The 23,993-nt window shown below is 62.5% G+C and overlaps 1 protein-coding gene across 1 annotated transcript in view; it reads right to left on the reverse strand.

Annotated features, from left to right (window-relative positions):
• Nucleotides 1-8,537, reverse strand: part of AGAP3 (ArfGAP with GTPase domain, ankyrin repeat and PH domain 3) — a 140,839-nt gene extending 132,302 nt beyond the window's left edge. The window contains 2 exon segments of the mRNA XM_077493681.1: nt 2,658-2,716; nt 7,627-8,537. Coding sequence (XP_077349807.1) covers nt 2,658-2,716; nt 7,627-8,440 — 873 coding nt within the window. The 5' untranslated portion in view covers nt 8,441-8,537.
• Nucleotides 8,538-23,993: the final 15,456 nt, after the last annotated feature.

A 23,993-nucleotide genomic window follows, 5' to 3' on the forward strand; every position in this document is an offset into this window, starting at 1 on the left:
TAGATTTTGCTGTATGTTTGGGATCATTGTCTTGTTGGAAGATAAATCTCCGTCCCAGTTTCAGGTCTTTTGCAGACTCCAACAGGTTTTCATCCAGAATGGTCCTGTATTTGGCGGCATCCATCTTCCCCTCAATTTTAACCATCTTCCCTGTCCCTGCTGAAGAAAAGCAGGCCCAAACCATGATGCTGCCACCACCATGTGTGACAGTGGGGATGGTGTGTTGAGGGTGATGAGCTGTGTTGCTTTTACGCCAAACATATCGTTTTGCATTGTGGGAAAAAGTGTGATTTTGGTTTCATGTGACCAGAGCACCTTCTTCCACATGTTTGGTGTGTCTCCCAGGTGGCTTGTGGCAAACTTTAGACGAGACTTTTTATGGATATCTTTGAGAAATGGCTTTCTTCTTGCCACTCTTCCATAAAGGGCAGATTTGTGCAGTGTACGACTGATTGTTGTCCTATGGACAGACTCTCCCACCTCAGCTGTAGTTCTCTGCAGTTCATCCAGAGTGATCATGGGCCTCTTGGCTGCATTTCTGATCAGTCTTCTCCTTGTCTGAGCTGAAAGTTTAGAGGGACGGCCAGGTCTTGGTAGATTTGCAGTGGTCTGATACTCCTTCCATTTCAAAATGATGGCTTGCACAGTGCTCCTTGGGATGTTTAACGCTTGGGAAATCTTTTTGTATCCAAATCCGGCTTTAAACTTCTCCACAACAGTATTACGGACCTGCCTGGTGTGTTCCTTGGTCTTCATGATGCTCTCTGCGCTTTCAACAGAACCCTGAGACTATCACAGAGCAGGTGCATTTATACAGAGACTTGATTACACACAGGTGGATTCTATTTATCACCATCAGTCATTTAGGACAACATTGGATCATTCAGAGATCCTCGCTGAACTTCTGGAGGGAGTTTGCTGCACTGAAAGTAAAGGGGGCCGAATAATTTTGCACGCCCCACTTTTCAGTTTTTTATTTGCTAAAAAAGTTTCAAAAATCCAATAGATTTCGTTCCACTTCACAATTGTGTCCCACTTGTTGGTGATTCTTCACAAAAAATAAACATTTTATATCTTTATGTTTGAAGCCTGAAATGTGACAAAAGGTTGAAAAGTTCAAGGGGGCCGAATACTTTCGCAAGGCACTGTATATCAAGTGTCCTATAGACAGCCTTTGATAAGTCACCTACATCTTCCAAGGATAACTTATAGCTCGAGCCCCTTGTGGGTTCTTTATCCCATGGGCCCTGTATCTGACACCGAATCCTCCGGAGAAGAATGGGCAGATCTGGCCTCAGTCTCTTCACTCTCCGCACTTTGCTGTGGAGCGCTAGGACCGGCTGAAGTCCTAACTGGAGATGGACCTTCTGAGGAGACTTGAATCTTGTCAACTAGAATTTTAAATGAGCTAAAAACGAAGACGTAAGCTCATCTCTTACAGAAGTCAGCATTTTCTGACAGGAGACAACCGGGTCCATCCTCAACTAGGCTGCCTATACGGGTGCCTCAAACTGCTTTGCTCCAGGAGGAGCTCAATTTGTTCCCGTGAACCGCACGTTTCCTTTTTTGGTGTCTGCGCTCGGGCCTTGTCCTGAGTCTTGGCCTGCAAGAGAACAACTGACCCCAATGTAATTTAGGCCACATACACTCCATAACACCCGGTGCAGGAAAAAAAGGAACATGTGCCCCCTTCACCTAGTCCCTATTGGTTACTAGGGGGAGAACACTAACGAGATGTGCAAGTGAAATACACTTCAGGCTTACCTGTGAGGCGCTGGTGTTGGGGACCGCTGCTGCTGCCTGTGCAGGTATTGCAGGAGTCCATCCTGTAGTAGGCCGCAGCCTCTGGCGGGTTTCACGGTTTTTAAAACCACCAGCGTCCCTGTTTGTGCCGTTCAGAGACCAGAACTAGCGTCTCCGGCGCACAGCTGATGACATCACACGCCCCGGAAGTGACCCCGCTGGGTACTTCCTGTGGGCCAGCTTGGAACGCAAGTTCTGCCCCTCCATGCGCATGGCTTCCTCTCTGCCCCTCACATTCAAGCCAGGCTTTCATCAGGAAAAGAACCCTTTCTCACGGGCAGGAGCTCGGACGTACACCGCGGTGCTGGCATTCCCCATGCACTGAGAAGCAGGGAGAGCAGCCACAAACCTACTCCTACTCTGGGTCAGCAGAAGGTAGGAATAACATCCCAATCGCCTCAGGAGCCACGCTCATGGGACTTAGGGGAACCAGTTACCCCCGTCTGGAGGAAATACTAATACTGACATGGGGCCTGGAGGATAGCCCTAGGTCTTATGGGCTGTCCTGGCAGGCGCCTGTGTGCGCCCCATCGTCCAATCACTCCCTTCATTGCCCACGCCTGTGTGTGCCCCATCGTCCAATCACTCCCTTCATTGCCCACGCCTGTGTGTGCCCCATCGTCCAATCACTCCCTTCATTGCCCACCCCTGTGTGCGCCCCATCGTCCAATCACTCCCTTCATTGCCCACGCCTGTGTGTGCCCCATCGTCCAATCACTCCCTTCATTGCCCACGCCTGTGTGTGCCCCATCGTCCAATCACTCCCTTCATTGCCCACCCCTGTGTGCGCCCCATCGTCCAATCACTCCCTTCATTGCCCACGCCTGTGTGTGCCCCATCGTCCAATCACTTACCACTTTGAGTTCGGGGACGGAGCGACTCAGAGTCCATTCCTGACTGTTCACAAAGGAATCTGAAAGACAAAACATTTCCCTTTCATCAGTCACTCTATATATACGCAGGAACCGCACACTCTCCACACGCAGGAACCGCACACTCTCCACACGCAGGAACCGCACACTCTCCACACGCAGGAACCGCACACTCTCCACACGCAGGAACCGCACACTCTCCACACGCAGGAACCTGACACGCTCCGAAAACTCCCACTCTCCACTCTCAGGAACCTCCCACTCTCAACAGGCAGGAACCCCCCCACTCTCAACAGGCAGGAACCCCCCCACTCTCAACAGGCAGGAACCCCACCCCACTCTCAGGAACCCCCACGCTCCACATGCAGGAACCTCCCACTCTCCATAATAAAGACTTGATTTCAAATATATATATTTGTATGACAATTTATAAAAGTTTATTTATTTTTACTCTGTATTACAAAATCTGATCATGTGACCGGCAGCAGATGACTAGAAGCTCCTCTTACTTGGTGGGGGTGTAATGGTGGGGGGGATTGGATATCACCGGTTCAGGCTGGTGGTGGGGGTGTAATGGTGTGGGGGATGGGGTATCAGCGGTTCAGGCTGGTGGTGGGGGTGTAATGGTGTGGGGGATGGGGTATCAGCGGTTCAGGCTGGTGGTGGGGGTGTAATGGTGTGGGGGATGGGATATCACCGGTTCAGGCTGGTGGTGGGGGTGTAATGGTGCGGGGGATGGGGTATCACCGGTTCAGGCTGGTGGTGGGGGTGTAATGGTGCGGGGGGTGGAATATCACCGGTTCAGGCTGGTGGTGGGGGTGTAATGGTGCGGGGGATGGGGTATCACCGGTTCAGGCTGGTGGTGGGGGTGTAATGGTGCGGGGGGTGGAATATCACCGGTTCAGGCTGGTGGTGGGGGTGTAATGGTGCGGGGGATGGGGTATCACCGGTTCAGGCTGGTGGTAGGGGTGTAATGGTGCGGGGGATGGGGTATCACCGGTTCAGGCTGGTGGTGGGGGTGTAATGGTGCGGGGGGTGGAATATCACCGGTTCAGGCTGGTGGTGGGGGTGTAATGGTGCGGGGGATGGGGTATCACCGGTTCAGGCTGGTGGTAGGGGTGTAATGGTGCGGGGGATGGGGTATCACCGGTTCAGGCTGGTGGTGGGGGTGTAATGGTGTGGGGGATGGGGTATCACCGGTTCAGGCTGGTGGTGGGGGTGTAATGGTGTGGGGGATGGGGTATCACCGGTTCAGGCTGGTGGTGGGGGTGTAATGGTGCGGGGGATGGGGTATCACCGGTTCAGGCTGGTGGTGGGGGTGTAATGGTGTGGGGGATGGGATATCACCGGATCAGGCTGGTGGTGGGGGTGTAATGGTGTGGGGGATGGGGTATCACCGGTTCAGGCTGGTGGTGGGGGTGTAATGGTGTGGGGGATGGGGTGTCCCCATGTCACAAAGCTCCAATCATCTCACCAATGGACAATGAGGTCCCTGTCCTCCAATGGCCTCCACACTCACCACATCTCATCCAATAGGAGCACCTTTGGAATGTGTTGGAACGGAGGATTGCCATAGCGTTATGCCATCATGTCACTATGGAGCAAAATCTCTGAGGAACTTTTTCAACACTTTGTTGCATCTATACTACCAAGAATGAAGGCCAAAGGGGGTCCAACCCGCTATGGTGAGGTTAGAAAGAAAATGGACTTAGATGTTTGTTTTTATGAAGGAGTATAGAGTGGTAGAAATGGCGGGGGTGTCTCGTGTCGGCTCCCTACTGCCGGAGTCTGGATCCACCTATCACTATGAGGAGAGGAGTCCTCTGTCCATCCCGGATATAGAATGGGCCGGGCACAGCCGTAGCCATGTGGGGTCCTCTGGAGACACCAATGGCACTCAGAGGTGGGAGGAGTTGTGTGCCTCAAGCTGGGCCCTGGTAGGAGAGTCCTCCATCCTGAAAGACGCTCTCCAGCCTCCCCCACCACACACCATCTTTGTGCTGCTTCTGAAGATGAATGACCTGGGAAAGGGTCACCACTTACATCCTTCATTACGAGGCAGACCCCCTTCCCCAACCACTCCCCCCCCCCCCAAATAAGGAACCAGTCAGGAAATGAGAGGTGCTGGAAGCGAGGTTCCGGACTCAACTCTATAAAGTTGTCCAAAAAGGGAAAAGCTGGTTGAGCTCGATGGTGTAACACCGGCAGCTCTCTACACAGTAGAGACCCTCCAAGACAAAGTGGTCACCAGGAATTGACAACTCCAAACAACGGTCCCCTGAGACCAGAAAGTGAGAGGCTGCAAAATGGATATTACATCACTAGATTTGTCCAATCCCTGGGGAGTCCCGGCCTTCATGAAGGGACCTGACTTCTCCAAACCTGATGAAGGGGAGTTTCTGGACCCCCGAAAAACACGGTTGCTGCCTATTCCTTCCCAGTTATTTGGGGTAAGAAGGTAGGACTTCTATGCGGAGAGTAAGAAGGGAGCGGCCATTATTGGGGCCATCAGAGGTCCTCTGAACTGCCATCTTCCAGCCTCTAGGTGGGTGTGTTTAGGCCCGAGGACAGACAGGACAAGGAGAAGAGGACAGGCAGGACAAGGAGAAGAGGACAGGCAGGACAAGGAGAAGAGGACAGGCAGGACAAGGAGAAGAGGACAGGCAGGACAAGGAGAAGAGGACAGGCAGGACCTCCTAACTTTCCAGGCAAGTATATAGATTTGCCATCTACAGACTCAGGTTCCTCACCCTATCAGGACACTCATTGTGCTGTGAGGATGTAGAGGAGAGCAGGGGGTGTCACTTTCTTTTATAGAAGGTAATTTCCGTGTGTGAGCGATGACTCCGTGGTATATGTCAGCACTATATAAACTATGGATTACAGGTATGTCACTTCACACCACGCCCCGTAGACCGGGATCCCAACCCCACCTCTGCCTGTCACTGGCCAACATCTCAGACATCTGCTGGACCACACATGGACAATGTACAGCACACATTCCCCCCTCCCACCTATGGCCATCCACCAATCAGAGCCTCCAATGGAATCTTAGATATTGGTGAGCCTCCTACAACACCGCTATCCACCAGAGCCTCCAATGGCCCCATCGTGTGGAAAGTATCCTAGCAAGGTCCAAACAACCAATCTTGGTGGATCATTCGATGTCCCGACTACAATGGAGGGGACATTAAAGCTGAATGCCGAGTATGGAAAGTATGGTGGGATTTATATAGCGAGATCGGCCTAGCATGGCAATACCGTACCTGTGGGGTCCTCTCTAGAAGCTGGAGATCACTGCTACTACAACCCTACTACATCACTATTATACCGCTACTACTAAACTCTCTACTACAGCACTAGCATACCCCTACTACATCACCACTACTACATCACCACTACACCTCTACTACATTAAACTCCACCAGTTTCTGAGTCCTGTGCCGAGCGAGCAGTTGCCCTGTTAGTTGGCTCAGGTACAATTCAGGGAACACTGTCTATTTTCTCTCTGAATGCCAAGCATCCTCGGATTGGATGAGGTGAAGATGTAGAGTGGTGACAACACGATCGCCACCTCATCCAATCAGAGATAGATTTGCATTCCTGAGAAAATGGAAAGTGTTCCCTGAATGAGCCCAATGCGAGGCGAGTGATCTGTGTAAGGCCAAGCATGGGACTCATAGATTGCCACCAATCTAGTAATGTAGTAGCAATGTAGTGCGGGTGTAGTCGTAATGTAGTAGTGGTGCCCATTACGGGGATATTCAGCCTCCAGGGGGATCACACAGGCATGGCACATACATACCATGGACCCACCAAAGCAATTTAACTGAGAACGGTCATCTCTGACACTCCTCTTCAGACCGGTTTGTAGATGATGTTCCTATGAGAGACTCCATTCTCTGATAGCTTACAAAGCAATGACCTTCTAGAACAATCTATATATAATGCTGCCTTCCCTGTCATACAGAACAAGGACCCCGACACAGAGGGTACCCCGGGAACCCAGGATGGGAGCTGGTAGAGGGTATGGACAATCACCAAGCTCTTCCATGTTATAGAAGACGCTCACACAAGACCCCCAGGAACCCAAGATAGGGGCAAGTAGAGGGGATGGACAATCACCAAGCTCTTCCATGTTATAGAAGACGCTCACACAAGACCCCCAGGAACCCAAGATAGGGGCAGGTAGAGGGGATGGACAATCACCAAGCTCTTCCATGTTATAGAAGATGATTACACAAGACCCCCAGGAACCCAAGACAGGGACAGGTAGAGGGTATGAACAATCACCAAGCTCTTCCATGTTATAGAAGACGTGGTTCAAACAAGACCCCCAGGAACCCAAGATAGGGGCAGGTAGAGGGGATGGACAATCACCAAGCTCTTCCATGTTATAGAAGATGCTCACACAAGACCCCCAGGAACCCAAGATAGGGGCAGGTAAAGGGGATGGACAATCACCAAGCTCTTCCATGTTATAGAAGATGATTACACTAGACCCATGGGAACCCAGAATCGGAGCCGGTACAGGGTATGGACAATAATCAAGATCTTACGCATTATAGAAGACGTTCACACAAGACCCCCGGGTACCCAGACTTGGAACCGGTACAGGGGATGGACAATCACCAAGATCTTACACGTTATAGAAGACGATCACACAAGACTTGGAACCCAAGATAGGGGCAGGTAAAGAGGATGGACAATCACCAAGCTCTTCCATGTTATAGAAGATGATCACACAAGACCGCCGGGAACCCAGGATGGGAGCCGGTACAGGGTATGGACAATCACCAAGATCTTACGCGTTATAGAAGACCTTCACACAAGACCCCCGGGTACCCAGGATGGGAGGCGGTAGAGGGGACGGCCAATAGCCAAGCTCTTCCATGTTATAGAAGATGATCACAGAAGACACACAACAAACACCAATGGAGCCAGAACTTACCCAGAATGGCTTGGTTATCAGTGCAGGAAACTGCCACCAGCACCGGCTCCGCCGCTCTACCCCCATCACCTCTGTGTCGGCCATCACTGGTGGCGTACTCCTTCTTACGAAAAGGGCTGGTGAGTAACCTCCAAAAACTTGTTCTATTTTCCTTGCTCTCAGCGGCCGGAGCATCGCTGACCCGGAGATCCTTCCGCGATGGCGCGGTGTGCAAGGAATACGAGTCGTCTTCACTGCGGCACCGCGACCTGCCATTGCAGGAATCGCCCTCCTTCCTCGTCTCCGCCGCGCGTCGTAGTCTGAAGCTAAAACTTTTGCGCAGGGATGAGAGGTTCTTCTTCTGTTCCGGTGTTTTGCTCCCGAACACGTTCCATCGTTGGCTGCTGAATATTGAAGAACCACGCAGAAAGCCAGAGCTGCGGCTGAACTCCCTCCTGGAGAAGGCTGCTCCCTGAGCTCCACTAAGACGGTTTATATCCAGAACACTCATACTAAGAGGCCGAGGTGAACCCATCGCCCCCATGCATGGTGGACAGTCCTGGGGCTCACACTTCCGCCCAGACCGCTGCTTCAGGAGGTCCAACAGTCCTCCGAGAGAGCTGGGACCTGTATCAGCCTTGGGGCTGGTGGTAAGTCCGTTGCCCACGGAGCACAGGCTTTTGGGTCTCTGTTTCTGATGTTTGGCCGCACTAACAGCAGCCTGAACGGCCCGGTTGGTGGACTGATCAGCGGCAGTCTTTGTTGGCTGGATGGACGGCTCCATACTGTCCAAGGAACACACATGCCTGAGCTCCACACTTCTGTGGGTCCTCATCGTGTCCAGGGGCCAGGGGCAAGGACCACCACAGGCCGGAGGCTGGCCTCCACACCGAATCCCACAGCCATGAGAGGACGGAGGAGGAGAGGAACGCAGGGCTGGGAGATCTGACAGGAGACAGGGAGGGGAGGCACACCTCACTCTCCATACTACAGCATGTCCCGACACGCATGACGAGAACAAGTTCAACAGGGAGAGGCCAAGAAGATGAAGAATACCGAAACTGCCCAAATATCTCCAACCTCACCGCACACAATCTAACATTCTGCCTCCGGGGGCAGGGGGGCAATGTCTCCTCCGAGCACAGCCAACCACACAATATACCGCCTCTGGGGGGGGGGCAATGTCTCCTCCGAGCAAAGCCAACCACACAATATACCTCCTCTGGGGGGGGCAAATATCTCCGAGCACAGCCAACCACACAATATACCGCCTCCGGGGGGGGGGGGGGGGGGGCGGGGCGCAAATATCTCCGAGCAAGGCCAACCACACAATATACTGCCTCCGGGGGAGCAAATATCTCCGAGCAAAGCCCACCACACAATATACCGCCTCCAGGGGGGGGCAAATATCTCCTCCGAGCACAGCCAACCACACAATATACCGCCTCCGGGGGGGGCAAATATCTCTGAGCAAAGCCAACCACACAATATACCGCCTCCAGGGGGGCAAACATCTCCTCCGAGCACAGCCAACCACACAATATACTGACCCCAGGGGGGCAAACATCTCCTAGCAAAGCCAACCACACAATATACCGCCTCTGGGGGGGGGGGGGTGGCAAATATCTCCTCCGAGCACAGCCAACCACACCATATACCGCCTCCGGGGGGGAGGGGGTGAATATCTCAGAGCAAAGCCAACCACACAATATACCGCCTCGGGGGGGGGGGGGCAAATATCTCCTCCGAGCACAGCCAACCACACAATATACTGCCAGATCCCCGCACGCGGCCAGCAGAGGGAGCGATCCCCAAACGCGGCCAGCAGAGGGAGCAATCCCCAAACGCGGCCAGCAGAGGGAGCGATCCCCAAACGCGGCCAGCAGAGGGAGCGATCCCCAAACGCGGCCAGCAGAGGGAGCGATCCCCAAACGCGGCCAGCAGAGGGAGCGATCCCCACACGCGGCCAGCAGAGGGAGCGATCCCCACACGCGGCCAGCATGGAGGCTAGTGGAGGGATTGGCACAGAGGGGTGGAAAACAGTGAATGGAGGTCAGTGGAGGGATTAGCAGAGAGGGGTGGAGGACACTAAATGGAGGTCAGTGGAGGGATTGGTAGGGAGGGGTGGAGGACACTGAATGGAGACCAGTGGAGGGATTGGTAGAGAGGGGTGGAGGACACTGAATGGAGGTCAGTGGAGGGATTGGTAGAGAGGGGTGGAGGACATTGAATGGAGGTCAGTGGAGGGATTGGTAGAGAGGGGTGGAGGACACTGAATGGAGATCAGTGGAGGGATTGGTAGAGAGGAGTGGAGGACACTAAATGGAGGTCAGTGGAGGGATTGGTAGGGAGGGGTGGAGGACACTGAATGGAGGTCAGTGGTGGGATTGGTAGAGAGGGGTGGAGGACACTGAATGGAGATCAGTGGAGGGATTGGTAGAGAGGGGTGGAGGACACTGAATGGAGGTCAGTGGAAGGATGGGTAGAGAGGGGTGGAGGACACTGAATGGAGGTCAGTGGAGGGATTGGTAGAGAGGGGTGGAGGACACTGAATGGAGGTCAGTGGAAGGATTGGTAGAGAGGGTTGGAGGACACTGAATGGAAGGCGGTGGAGGGATTGGTAGAGAGGGGTGGAGGACACTGAATGGAGACCAGTGGAAGGATTGGTAGAGAGGGGTGGAGGACACTAAATGGAGGTCAGTGGAGGGATTGGTAGAGAGGGGTGGAGGACACTGAATGGAGGTCAGTAGAGGGATTGGTAGAGAGGGGTGGAGGACACTGAATAGAGACCAGTGGAGGGATTGGCAGAGAGGGGTGGAGGACACTGAATGGAGGTCAGTGGAGGGATTGGTAGAGAGGGGTGGAGGACACTGAATGGAGGTCAGTAGAGGGATTGGTAGAGAGGGGTGGAGTACACTGAATGGAGGTCAGTGGAGGGATTGGTAGAGAGGGGTGGAGGACACTGAATGGAGGTCAGTGGAGGGATTGGTAGAGATGGGTGGAGGACACTGAATGGAGGTCAGTGGAGGGATTGGTAGAGAGGGATGGAGGACACTGAATGGAGACCAGTGGAGGGATTGGTAGAGAGGGATGGAGGACACTGAATGGAGGTCAGTGGAGGGATTGGTAGGGAGGGATGGAGGACACTGAATGGAGGTCAGTGGAGGGATTGGTAGAGAGGGGTGGAGGACACTGAATGGAGGCCATTGGAGGGATTGGTAGAGAGGGATAGAGGACACTGAATGGAGGCCAGTGGAGGGATTGGTAGAGAGGGGTGGAGGACACTGAATGGAGGTCAGTGGTGGGATTGGCAGAGAGATGTGGAGGACACTGAATGGAGACCAGTGGAGGGATTGGTAGAGAGGGACTCCGCTGACTGCAATGGAGGCCATTCCCGGCCGGCCTCTGGATGCAGAGTTCTCCCTCCTGGGGGCGCTGTGTAATGTGGGGGAAGTTGTGGGGTCGGAGGAGCGCGGTGTCCTAGTTTCTCGGCGTTGTGTCCTCGGGCCTCTCACTCTTCTCTTCTAAGACTTAATGAGACAACTAATTAATGAGATACGAAGCTCTGCGGGGATCCCGTCACCTGCAGGCCGGGGACACCAGGGACTCCCCCCACCCCCCCACATACCGTACCAGAGTCACAGCGGCTCCCCGGTGACAGGAAACTCAGATCATCACCGATGAGCCGATGATTCACCCCACCAGTCAGGAGATGGGTGCGGAGGAGGGGGCCAGTGCAGCAAAGAGGAGACCCAACGGGGGAGGGGGAGAGCTGGGAGAACAAACTGGACAAAGGGGCAGAACGGGGAGGAGACCTATCCTGGATGGGGGAGGAGAAGGGGGCAGGGAGGAAACCTGTCTGGGGGGGAGGGGGCAGGGAGGAAACCTGTCCTGGTGGGGAGGGGGGCAGCAGGGAGGAAACCTGTCCTGGTGGGGAGGGGGGCAGCAGGGAGGAAACCTGTCCTGGTGGGGAGGGGGGCAGCAGGGAGGAAACCTGTCCTGGTGGGGAGGGGGGCAGCAGGGAGGAAACCTGTCCTGGTGGGGAGGGGGGCAGCAGGGAGGAAACCTGTCCTGGTGGGGAGGGGGGCAGCAGGGAGGAAACCTGTCCTGGTGGGGAGGGGGGCAGCAGGGAGGAAACCTGTCCTGGTGGGGAGGGGGGAAGCAGGGAGGAAACCTGTCCTGGTGGGGAGGGGGGCAGCAGGGAGGAAACCTGTCCTGGTGGGGAGGGGGGCAGCAGGGAGGAAACCTGTCCTGGTGGGAAGGGGGGCAGCAGGGAGGAAACCTGTCCTGGTGCTGAGGGGGGCAGCAGGGAAGAAACCTGTCCTGGTGCTGAGGGGGGCAGCAGGGAAGAAACCTGTCCTGGTGCTGAGGGGGGCAGCAGGGAAGAAACCTGTCCTGGTGCTGAGGGGGGCAGCAGGGAAGAAACCTGTCCTGGTGCTGAGGGGGGCAGCAGGGAAGAAACCTGTCCTGGTGCTGAGGGGGGCAGCAGGGAAGAAACCTGTCCTGGTGCTGAGGGGGGCAGCAGGGAAGAAACCTGTCCTGGTGCTGAGGGGGGCAGCAGGGAAGAAACCTGTCCTGGTGCTGAGGGGGGCAGCAGGGAAGAAACCTGTCCTGGTGGGGAGGGGGGCAGCAGGGAGGAAACCTGTCCTGGTGGGGAGGGGGGCAGCAGGGAGGAAACCTGCCCTGGTGGGGAGGGGGGCAGCAGGGAGGAAACCTGCCCTGGTGGGGAGGGGGGCAGCAGGGAGGAAACCTGCCCTGGTGGGGAGGGGGGCAGCAGGGAGGAAACCTGCCCTGGTGGGGAGGGGGGCAGCAGGGAGGAAACCTGCCCTGGTGGGGAGGGGGGCAGCAGGGAGGAAACCTGCCCTGGTGGGGAGGGGGGCAGCAGGGAGGAAACCTGCCCTGGTGGGGAGGGGGGCAGCAGGGAGGAAACCTGCCCTGGTGGGGAGGGGGGCAGCAGGGAGGAAACCTGCCCTGGTGGGGAGGGGGGCAGCAGGGAGGAAACCTGCCCTGGTGGGGAGGGGGCAGCAGGGAGGAAACCTGCCCTGGTGGGGAGGGGGGCAGCAGGGAGGAAACCTGCCCTGGTGGGGAGGGGGGCAGCAGGGAGGAAACCTGCCCTGGGGGGGAGGGGGGAGGCAGGGAGGAAACCTGTTTCGGGGGGGGAGGTGGGAAAAAGGGAGGAAACCTGTCCTGGGGGGGGGAGCAGAGGAGAGCAGGGAGGAAACCTGTCCTGGGGGAGGGGGAGCAAACTTATCCAGGGGGAGGGGGAGGAGGGAGGAAACCTGTCCTGGGGGAAGAGGGAGGAAACCTGTCCTGAAGGGGGGGGGGGGGGGGGAGGAGGGAGGAAACCTGTCCTGGAGGGGGGGAGGAGGAGGGAGGAAAACTGTCCTGGAGGGGGGGGAGGGAGGAAACCTGTCCTGGAGGGGGGGGAGGAAACCTGTCCTACAGGGGGGGGGGAGGAAACCTGTCCTGAAGGGGGCTAGGGAGGAAACCTGTCGGGGGGGGGGGAAAGAAACCTGTCCGGGGGGGAGGAGGGAGAAAACCTGTCCGGGGGGGGGGGGGGGAGGAGGGAGGAGACCTGTCCTTAGGGGGGGGAAGGGAGGAAACCTGTCCGGGGGGGGAGGAGGGAGGAAGGAAACCTGTCCGGGGGGGGGGGGGAGGAGGGAGGAAACCTGTCCGGGGGGGGGGGGAGGAGGAGGGAGGAAACCTGTCCGGGGGGGGGGGGGGGGGGAGGAGGAGGGAGGAAACCTGTCCGGGGGGGGGGGGGAGGAGGAGGGAGGAAACCTGTCCGGGGGGGGGAGGAGGGAGGAGACCTGTCCTTAGGGGGGGGAAGGGAGGAAACCTGTCCAGGGGGGGAGGAGGGAGGAAACCTGTCCGGGGGGGGGGGAGGAGGGAGGAAACCTGTCCGGGGGGGGGGGGGAGGAGGGAGGAAACCTGTCCGGGGGGGGAGCAGGGAGGAAACCTGTCCGGGGGGGGAGCAGGGAGGAAACCTGTCCGGGGGGGGAGCAGGGAGGAAACCTGTCCGGGGGGGGGAGCAGGGAGGAAACCTGTCCGGGGGGGGAGCAGGGAGGAAACCTGTCCGGGGGGGGAGCAGGGAGGAAACCTGTCCGGGGGGGGGGGAGCAGGGAGGAAACCTGTCCGGGGGGGGGGGGAGCAGGGAGGAAACCTGTCCGGGGGGGGGAGCAGGGAGGAAACCTGTCCGGGGGGGGGGGGAGCAGGGAGGAAACCTGTCCGGGGGGGGGGACCAGGGAGGAAACCTGTCCGGGGGGGGGGGGAGCAGGGAGGAAACCTGTCCGGGGGGGGGAGCAGGGAGGAAACCTGTCCGGGGGGGGGGGGGGAGCAGGGAGGAAACCTGTCCGGGGGGGGGGACCAGGGAGGAAACCTGTCCGGGGGGGGGGGAGCAGGGAGGAAACCTGTCCGGGGGGGAGCAGGGAGGAAACCTGTCCGGGGGGGGGGGGAGCAGGGAGGAAACCTGTCCGGGGGGGGGGGGGAGGAGGAGGGAGGAAACCTGTCCGGGGGGGGGGGGGGAGGAAACCTGTCCTGAAGGGGGCTAGGGAGGAAACCTGTCGGGGGGGGAAAGAAACCTGTCCGGGGGGGGGGGGGGGAGGAAAGCTGTCCGGGGGGGAGGAGGGAGAAAACCTGTCCGGGGGGGAGGAGGGAGAAAACCTGTCCGGGGGGGAGGAGGGAGAAAACCTGTCCGGGGGGGAGGAGGAGGGAGGAGACCTGTCCTTAGGGGGGGGAAGGGAGGAAACCTGTCCGGGGGGGGGAGGAGGGAGGAAGGAAACCTGTCCGGGGGGGGAGGAGGGAGGAAACCTGTCCGGGGGGGGGGGGGGAGGAGGGAGGAAACCTGTCCGGGGGGGGGGGGGAGGAGGAGGGAGGAAACCTGTCCGGGGGGGGGGGAGGAGGAGGGAGGAAACCTGTCCGGGGGGGGGGGGGGGGAGGAGGGAGGAAACCTGTCCGGGGGGGGGGGGAGGAGGGAGGAAACCTGTCCGGGGGGGGAGGAGGAGGGAGGAAACCTGTCCGGGGGTGGGAGGAGGGAGGAAACCTGTCCGGGGGGGGGGGAGGAGGAGGAGGGAGGAAACCTGTCCGGGGGGGGAGGAGGAGGAGGAGGGAGGAAACCTGTCCGGGGGGGGAGGAGGAGGAGGGAGGAAACCTGTCCGGGGGGGGGGGGAGGAGGAGGGAGGAAACCTGTCCGGGGGGGAGCAGGGAGGAAACCTGTCCGGGGGGGGGAGCAGGGAGGAAACCTGTCCGGGGGGGGGAGCAGGGAGGAAACCTGTCCGGGGGGGGAGCAGGGAGGAAACCTGTCCGGGGGGGGAGCAGGGAGGAAACCTGTCCGGGGGGGGGAGCAGGGAGGAAACCTGTCCGGGGGGGGGAGGAGGGAGGAAACCTGTCCGGGGGGGGGAGGAGGGAGGAAACCTGTCCGGGGGGGGGAGGAGGGAGGAAACCTGTCCGGGGGGGGAGGAGGAGGGAGGAAACCTGTCCGGGGGGGGGAGGAGGAGGGAGGAAACCTGTCCGGGGGGGGGGGGAGGAGGAGGAGGGAGGAAACCTGTCCGGGGGGGGGGGGGGGAGGAGGAGGAGGGAGGAAACCTGTCCGGGGGGGGGGGGGAGGAGGAGGAGGGAGGAAACCTGTCCGGGGGGGGGGAGCAGGGAGGAAACCTGTCCGGGACGGGGGGAGCAGGGAGGAAACCTGTCCGGGGGGGGGAGCAGGGAGGAAACCTGTCCGGGGGGGGGAGCAGGGAGGAAACCTGTCCGGGGGGGGGAGCAGGGAGGAAACCTGTCCGGGGGGGGGGGGGAGGAGGGAGGAAACCTGTCCGGGGGGGGGAGGGAGGAGGGAGGAAACCTGTCCGGGGGGGGGAGGAGGAGGGAGGAAACCTGTCCGGGGGGGGGGGGGAGGAGGAGGAGGGAGGAAACCTGTCCGGGGGGGGGGGGGAGGAGGAGGAGGGAGGAAACCTGTCCGGGGGGGGGGAGCAGGGAGGAAACCTGTCCGGGGGGGGGAGCAGGGAGGAAACCTGTCCGGGGGGGGGAGCAGGGAGGAAACCTGTCGCGGGGGGGGGAGCAGGGAGGAAACCTGTCCGGGGGGGGGGAGCAGGGAGGAAACCTGTCCGGGGGGGGAGCAGGGAGGAAACCTGTCCGGGGGGGGGAGCAGGGAGGAAACCTGTCCGGGGGGGGGGAGCAGGGAGGAAACCTGTCCGGGGGGGGGGGGAGCAGGGAGGAAACCTGTCCGGGGGGGGGGGAGCAGGGAGGAAACCTGTCCGGGGGGGGGGAGCAGGGAGGAAACCTGTCCGGGGGGGGGAGCAGGGAGGAAACCTGTCCGGGGGGGGGGGGGAGCAGGGAGCAGGGAGGAAACCTGTCCGGGGGGGGGAGCAGGGAGGAAACCTGTCCGGGGGGGGGGAGCAGGGAGGAAACCTGTCCGGGGGGGGGGGAGCAGGGAGGAAACCTGTCCGGGGGGGGGGAGCAGGGAGGAAACCTGTCCGGGGGGGGGAGCAGGGAGGAAACCTGTCCGGGGGGGGGGGAGCAGGGAGGAAACCTGTCCGGGGGGGGGAGCAGGGAGGAAACCTGTCCGGGGGGGGAGCAGGGAGGAAACCTGTCCGGGGGGGGGGGAGCAGGGAGGAAACCTGTCCGGGGGGGGGAGCAGGGAGGAAACCTGTCCGGGGGGGGGGGGAGGAGGAGGGAGGAAACCTGTCCGGGGGGGGGGGGGGAGGAGGGAGGAAACCTGTCCGGGGGGGGAGGAGGGAGGGAAACCTGTCCGGGGGGGGGAGGAGGGAGGAAACCTGTCCGGGGGGGGGGGGGAGGAGGGAGGAAACCTGTCCGGGGGGGGAGGGAGGAAACCTGTCGGGGGGGAGGAAACCTGTCCGGGGGGAAAGAGCAGGGAGGAAACCTGTCCTGGATGGGGGGGGGGGACCTGGGAGGAAATCTGTCTGGGGGGGGAGAGGAGGAGGGAGGAAACCTGTCCGGGGGGGAGAGGAGGGAGGGAGGAAACCTGTCCGGGGGGGAGAGGAGGAGGGAGGAAACCTGTCCGGGGGGGAGAGGAGGAGGGACGAAACCTGTCCGGGGTGAGGAGGGACGAAACCTGTCCGGGGTGAGGAGGGACGAAACCTGTCCGGGGTGAGGAGGGACGAAACCTGTCCGGGGTGAGGAGGGACGAAACCTGTCCGGGGTGAGGAGGGACGAAACCTGTCCGGGGTGAGGAGGGACGAAACCTGTCCGGGGTGAGGAGGGACGAAACCTGTCCGGGGTGAGGAGGGACGAAACCTGTCCGGGGTGAGGAGGGACGAAGTGGGAGGGACGAAACCTGTCCGGGTTTGGGGAGGGACGAAACCTGTCCGGGTTGGGGAGGGACGAGGAGGAAACCTGTCCGGGGGGGGGAGGAGGGAGGAAACCTGTCCGGGGGGGGGAGGAGGGAGGAAACCTGTCCGGGGGGGGAGGAGGGACTTGGGAGGAAATCTTTCCGGAAGGAGGAATCCTGTCCTGGGGAGGGGTTAGGAAACCCTGTCCTGGGGGGGGGGGACCTGTCTTTGGGGGGGAGAGAGGAAACCTGTCCTGGGGGGAGAGGAGGAGGGAGGAAACCCTTCCGGGGGGAGGAGGGACGAAACCCGTCCGGGGGGAGGTGGGACGAAACCTGTCCGGAGGAGGGAGGAAACCTGTCCGGAGGGGGGGGGGGGGGGGAGGAGTGAGGAAACCTTCCGGGGGGGGGAGGGAGGGAGGAAACCTGTCCGGGGGGGAGGGAGGGAGGAAACCTGTCCGGGGGGGAGGGAGGGAGGAAACCTGTCCGGGGGGGAGGGAGGAAACCTGTCCGGGGGGGGAGGGAGGAAACCTGTCCGGGGGGGGGAGGGAGGGAGGAAAACCTGTCCGGGGGGGGAGGGGAGGGGAGGAAACCTGTCCGGGAGGGAGGGAGGAAACCTGTCCGGGAGGGAGGGAGGAAACCTGTCCGGGAGGGAGGGAGGAAACCTGTCCGGGAGGGAGGAAACCTGTCGGGGGGGAGGGGAAAGAGCAGGGAGGAAACCTGTCCTGGATGGGGGGGGACCTGTCCTGGGGAAGGGGAGCTTGGAGGAAATCTTTCCTGAGGGAGGGAGGGAGGAATCCTGTCCTGGGGGGGGGGGAGGAGGGAGGAAACCTGTCCTGGGGGGGAGGAAACCTGTCCTGGGGGGGAGGAAACCTGTCCTGGGGGGGGAGGAAACCTGTCCTGGGGGGGGGGGGAGGAAACCTGTCCTGGGGGGGGGGAGGAAACCTGTCCTGGGGGGGGGGGGGGGAGGAAACCTGTCCTGGGGGGGGGGGGGGGAGGAAACCTGTCCTGGGGGGGGGGAGGAAACCTGTCCTGGGGGGGGGGAGGAAACCTGTCCTGGGGGGGGGGAGGAAACCTGTCCTGGGGGGGGGGAGGAAACCTGTCCTGGGGGGGGGAGGAAACCTGTCCTGAGGGGGGGAAACCTGTCCTGGGGGGGGGGGAAACCCGTCCTGGGGGGGGGGGGAGGAAACCTGTCCTGGGGGGGGGGAGGAAACCTGTCCTGGGGGGGGGGAAACCTGTCCTGGGGGGGGGGGAAACCCGTCCTGGGGGGGGGGGAAACCCGTCCTGGGGGGGGGGGAGGAAACCTGTCCTGGGGGGGGGGAGGAAACCTGTCCTGGGGGGGGGGAACCTGTCCTGGGGGGGGGGAGGAAACCTGTCCTGGGGGAGGGGAAAGAGCAGGGAGGAAACCTGTCCTGGATGGGGGGGGACCTGTCCTGGGGAAGGGGAGCTTGGAGGAAATCTTTCCTGAGGGAGGGAGGGAGGAATCCTGTCCTGGGGGGGGGGGGGGGGGGAGGAGGGAGGAAACCTGTCCTGGGGGGGGAGGAGACCTGTCCTGGGGGGGGGGGGAGGGAGGAAACCTGTCCTGGGGGGGAGGAGACCTGTCCTGGGGGGGGGGGGAGGAGGGAGGAAACCTGTCCTGGGGGGGGAGGAAACCTGTCCTGGGGGGGGGAGGAAACCTGTCCTGGGGGGGGGGGGAGGAAACCTGTCCTGGGGGGGGGGAGGAAACCTGTCCTGGGGGGGGGAGGAAACCTGTCCTGGGGGGGGGGGGGAGGAAACCTGTCCTGGGGGGGGGGGGAGGAAACCTGTCCTGGGGGGGGGGGGGAGGAAACCTGTCCTGGGGGGGGGGAGGAAACCTGTCCTGGGGGGGGGGAGGAAACCTGTCCTGGGGGGGGGGGGAGGAAACCTGTCCTGGGGGGGGGAGGAAACCTGTCCTGGGGGGGGGAGGAAACCTGTCCTGGGGGGGGGAGGAAACCTGTCCTGAGGGGGGGAGGAAACCTGTCCTGGGGGGGGGGAGGAAACCTGTCCTGGGGGGGGGAGGAAACCTGTCCTGGGGGGGGGGGAGGAAAACTGTCCTGGGGGGGGGGGAGGAAACCTGTCCTGGGGGGGGAGGAAACCTGTCCTGGGGGGGGAGGAAACCTGTCCTGGGGGGGGAGGAAACCTGTCCTGGGGGGGGAGGAAACCTGTCCTGGGGGGGGAGGAAACCTGTCCTGGGGGGGGAGGAAACCTGTCCTGGGGGGGGGGGGAAACCTGTCCTGGGGGGGGGGGGAAACCTGTCCTGGGGGGGGGGAGGAAACCTGTCCTGGGGGGGGGAGGAAACCTGTCCTGGGGGGGGGGGAGGAAACCTGTCCTGGGGGGGGGGGGAGGAAACCTGTCCTGGGGGGGGGGAGGAAACCTGTCCTGGGGGGGGGAGGAAACCTGTCCTGGGGGGGGAGGAAACCTGTCCTGGGGGGGGGAGGAAACCGGTCCTGGGGGGGGGGGGAACCTGTCCTGGGGGGGGGAAACCTGTCCTGGGGGGGGGAAACCTGTCCTGGGGGGGGGAAACCTGTCCTGGGGGGGGGAAACCTGTCCTGGGGGGGGGAGGAAACCTGTCCTGGGGGGGGGAGGAAACCTGTCCTGGGGGGGGAGGAAACCTGTCCTGGGGGGGGAGGAAACCTGTCCTGGGGGGGGGAGGAAACCTGTACTGGAGGGGGGGAGGGAGGAAACCTGTACTGGAGGGAGGGAGGGAACCTGCCCTGGAGGGAGGGGGGAAACCTGCCCTGGAGGGAGGGGGGAGGGAGCAAAACTGCCCTGGAGGGAGGGGGGAGGGAGCAAACCTGCCCTGGGAGGGAGCAAACCTGCCCTGGGAGGGAGCAAACCTGCCCTGGAGGGGGGGGAGGGAGGATACCTGCCCTGGGGGGGGGGGGGAGGGAGGATACCTGCCCTGGAGGGGGGGGGGGAGGGAGGAAACCTGCCCTGGAGGGGGGGGAGGGAGGAAACCTGCCCTGGAGGGGGGGGGGAGGGAGGAAACCTGCCCTGGAGGGGGGGGGAGGGAGGAAACCTGCCCTGGAGGGGGGGGAGGGAGGAAACCTGCCCTGGAGGGGGGGGGAACCTGCCCTGGAGGGGGGGGGAAGAAACCTGCCCTGGAGGGGGGGAGGGAAGAAACCTGCCCTGGAGGGGGGGAGGGAAGAAACCTGCCCTGGAGGGGGGGAGGGAAGAAACCTGGGGAGGGAGGAAACGTGTCCTGGAGGGGGGGAGGGAAGAAACCTGCCCTGGAGGGGGGGGGGGAGGGAGGAAACCTGCCCTGGAGGGGGGGAGGGAGGAAACCTGGGGAGGGAGGAAACCTGTCCTGGAGGGGGGGGAGGGAGGAAACCTGCCCTGGAGGGGGGGGAGGGAGGAAACCTGCCCTGGAGGGGGGGGAGGGAGGAAACCTGCCCTGGAGGGGGGGGAGGGAGGAAACCTGCCCTGGAGGGGGGGGGAGGGAGGAAACCTGCCCTGGAGGGGGGGGAGGGAGGAAACCTGCCCTGGAGGGGGGGAGGGAGGAAACCTGCCCTGGAGGGGGGGGAGGGAGGAAACCTGCCCTGGAGGGGGGGGGAGGAGGGAAGAAACCTGCCCTGGAGGGGGGGAGGAGGGAAGAAACCTGCCCTGGAGGGGGAGGGGAGGGAGGAAACCTGCCCTGGAGGGGGAGGGGAGGGAGGAAACCTGTCCTGGAGGGGGAGGGAGGGAGGAAACCTGTCCTGGAGGGGGGGGGGGAAAGAAACCTGTCCTGGAGGGGGGGGGAGGGAAGAAACCTGTCCTGGAGGGGGGGGGAAGAAACCTGTCCTGGAGGGGGGGGGAAGAAACCTGTCCTGGAGGGGGGGGGGGAGGGAGGAAACCTGCCCTGGAGGGGGGGGGAGGGAGGAAACCTGCCCTGGAGGGGGGGGGAGGGAGGAAACCTGCCCTGGAGGGGGGGGGAGGGAGGAAACCTGCCCTGGAGGGGGGGGGAGGGAGGAAACCTGCCCTGGAGGGGGGGAGACCTGCCCTGGAGGGGGGGGGGAGACCTGCCCTGGAGGGGGGGGGGAGACCTGCCCTGGAGGGGGGGGGGGAGACCTGCCCTGGAGGGGGGGGGGGGAGACCTGCCCTGGAGGGGGGGGGGGAGACCTGCCCTGGAGGGGGGGGGGGAGACCTGCCCTGGAGGGGGGGGGAGACCTGCCCTGGAGGGGGGGAGGGAGGGAGGAAACCTGCCCTGGAGGGGGGGAGGGAGGGAGGAAACCTGCCCTGAAGGGGGGGGAGGAAGGAAACCTGCCCTGAAGGGGGGGGGGAGGAAGGAAACCTGCCCTGGAGGGGGGGGGGGAAGGGAGGGAGGAAACCTGCCCTGGAGGGGGGGAGGAAACCTGACCTGGAGGGAGGAAACCTGCCCTGGAGAGGGGGGAGGGAGGGAGGAAACCTGCCCTGGAGAGGGGGGAGGGAGGGAGGAAACCTGCCCTGGAGGGGGGGGGGAGGGAGGGAGGAAACCTGCCCTGGAGGGGGGGGAGGGAGGGAGGAAACCTGCCCTGGAGGGGGGGAGGAAACCTGCCCTGGAGGGGGGGAGGAAACCTGCCCTGGAGGGGGGGAGGAAACCTGCCCTGGAGGGGGGGGGGAGGGAGGGAGGAAACCTGCCCTGGAGGGGGGGGGGGAGGGAAGAAACCTGTCCTGGAGGGGGGGGAAGAAACCTGTCCTGGAGGGGGGGGAAGAAACCTGTCCTGGAGGGGGGGGAAGAAACCTGTCCTGGAGGGGGGGGGAGGGAGGAAACCTGTCCTGGAGGGGGGGGAGGGAGGAAACCTGCCCTGGAGGGGGGGGGAGACCTGCCCTGGAGGGGGGGGAGACCTGCCCTGGAGGGGGGGAGGGAGGGAGGAAACCTGCCCTGGAGGGGGGGAGGGAGGGAGGAAACCTGCCCTGAAGGGGGGGGGAGGAAGGAAACCTGCCCTGGAGGGGGGGGGAAGGGAGGGAGGAAACCTGCCCTGGAGGGGGGGAGGAAACCTGCCCTGGAGGGAGGGGAGGGAGGGAGGAAACCTGCCCTGGAGAGGGGGGAGGGAGGGAGGAAACCTGCCCTGGAGGGGGGGAGGGAGGGAGGAAACCTGCCCTGGAGGGGGGGGGGAGGGAGGGAGGAAACCTGCCCTGGAGGGGGGGAGGGAGGGAGGAAACCTGCCCTGGAGGGGGGGGAGGAAACCTGCCCTGGAGGGGGGGGGAGGAGGGAGGGAGGAAACCTGCCCTGGAGGAGGGGGGGAGGAGGGAGGGAGGAAACCTGCCCTGGAGGGGGGGGAGGGAGGGAGGAAACCTGCCCTGGAGGGGGGGAGGGAGGGAGGAAACCTGCCCTGGAGGGGGGGGGAGGGAGGGAGGAAAGGGGGGGAGGGAGGAAACCTGCCCTGGAGGGGGGGGAGGGAGGAAACCTGCCCTGGAGGGGGGGAGGGAGGGAGGAAACCTGTCCTGGAGGGGGGGAGGGAAGAAACCTGCCCTGGAGGGGGGGGGGAGGGAAGAAACCTGCCCTGGAGGGGGGGGGGGAGGGAAGAAACCTGCCCTGGAGGGGGGGGGGGGGGAAGAAACCTGCCCTGGAGGGGGGGGGGGAGGGAAGAAACCTGCCCTGGAGGGGGGGGGGAGGGAAGAAACCTGCTCTGGAGGGGGGGGGGAGGGAAGAAACCTGCTCTGGAGGGGGGGGGGGGGAGGGAAGAAACCTGCTCTGGAGGGGGGGGGGGAGGGAAGAAACCTGCTCTGGAGGGGGGGGAGGGAAGAAACCTGCTCTGGAGGGGGGGGGAGGGAAGAAACCTGCCCTGGAGGGGGGGGGAGGGAAGAAACCTGCCCTGGAGGGGGGGGAGGGAAGAAACCTGCCCTGGAGGGGGGGGGGGAGGGAAGAAACCTGCTCTGGAGGGGGGGGGGGGGAGGGAAGAAACCTGCCCTGGAGGGGGGGAGGGAGGAAACCTGCCCTGGAGGGGGGGAGGGAGGAAACCTGCCCTGGAGGGGGGGGAGGGAGGAAACCTGCCCTGGAGGGGGGGGAGGGAGGGAGGAAACCTGCCCTGGAGGGGGGGGGAGGGAGGAAACCTGCCCTGGAGGGGGGGGGAGGGAGGGAGGAAACCTGCCCTGGAGGGGGGGAGGGAAGAAACCTGGGGAGGGAGGAAACCTGTCCTGGAGGGGGGGAGGGAAGAAACCTGCCCTGGAGGGGGGGGGGGAGAGAGGAAACCTGCCCTGGAGGGGGGGGAGGAAACCTGCCCTGGAGGGGGGGGGAGGAAACCTGCCCTGGAGGGGGGGAGGAAACCTGCCCTGGAGGGGGGGGGAAACCTGCCCTGGAGGGGGAGGGGAGGGAGGAAACCTGTCCTGGAGGGGGAGGGAGGGAAGAAACCTGTCCTGGAGGGGGAGGGAGGGAAGAAACCTGTCCTGGAGGGGGAGGGAGGGAAGAAACCTGTCCTGGAGGGGGAGGGAGGGAGGAAACCTGTCCTGGAGGGGGAGGGAGGGAGGAAACCTGTCCTGGAGGGGGAGGGAGGGAGGAAACCTGTCCTGGAGGGGGAGGGAGGGAGGAAACCTGCCCTGGAGGGGGAGGGAGGGAGGAAACCTGCCCTGGAGGGGGGGGAGGGAAGAAACCTGCCCTGGGTGGGGGGGAGGGAGGAAACCTGCCCTGGAGGGGGGGGAGGGAGGAAACCTGCCCTGGAGGGGGGGGGGGGAGACCTGCCCTGGAGGGGGGGAGGGAGGGAGGAAACCTGACCTGGAGGGGGGGGGAGGAAACCTGCCCTGGAGGGGGGGGGGAGGGAGGGAGGAAACCTGCCCTGGAGGGGGGGAGGGAGGGAGGAAACCTGTCCTGGGGGGGGAGGAAACCTGTCCTGGGGGGGGAGGAAACCTGTCCTGGGGGGGGAGGAAACCTGTCCTGGGGGGGGGGAGGAAACCTGTCCTGGGGGGGGGGAGGAAACCTGTCCTGGGGGGGGGAGGAAACCTGTCCTGGGGGGGGGGGGGAGGAAACCTGTCCTGGGGGGGGGGGGGGAGGAAACCTGTCCTGGGGGGGGGGGGGGAGGAAACCTGTCCTGGGGGGGGGGGGAAGGAAACCTGTCCTGGGGGGGGGGGGGGAGGAAACCTGTCCTGGGGGGGGGGGGAGGAAACCTGTCCTGGGGGGGGGGGGGGAGGAAACCTG

The sequence above is a fragment of the Lithobates pipiens genome, unplaced genomic scaffold (genome assembly GCF_037356315.1).
Source record: "Lithobates pipiens isolate NorthernLeopardFrog02 unplaced genomic scaffold, aLitPip1_a1.2 Scaffold_19, whole genome shotgun sequence".
NCBI classification, from domain to species: Eukaryota; Metazoa; Chordata; class Amphibia; order Anura; family Ranidae; genus Lithobates; species Lithobates pipiens.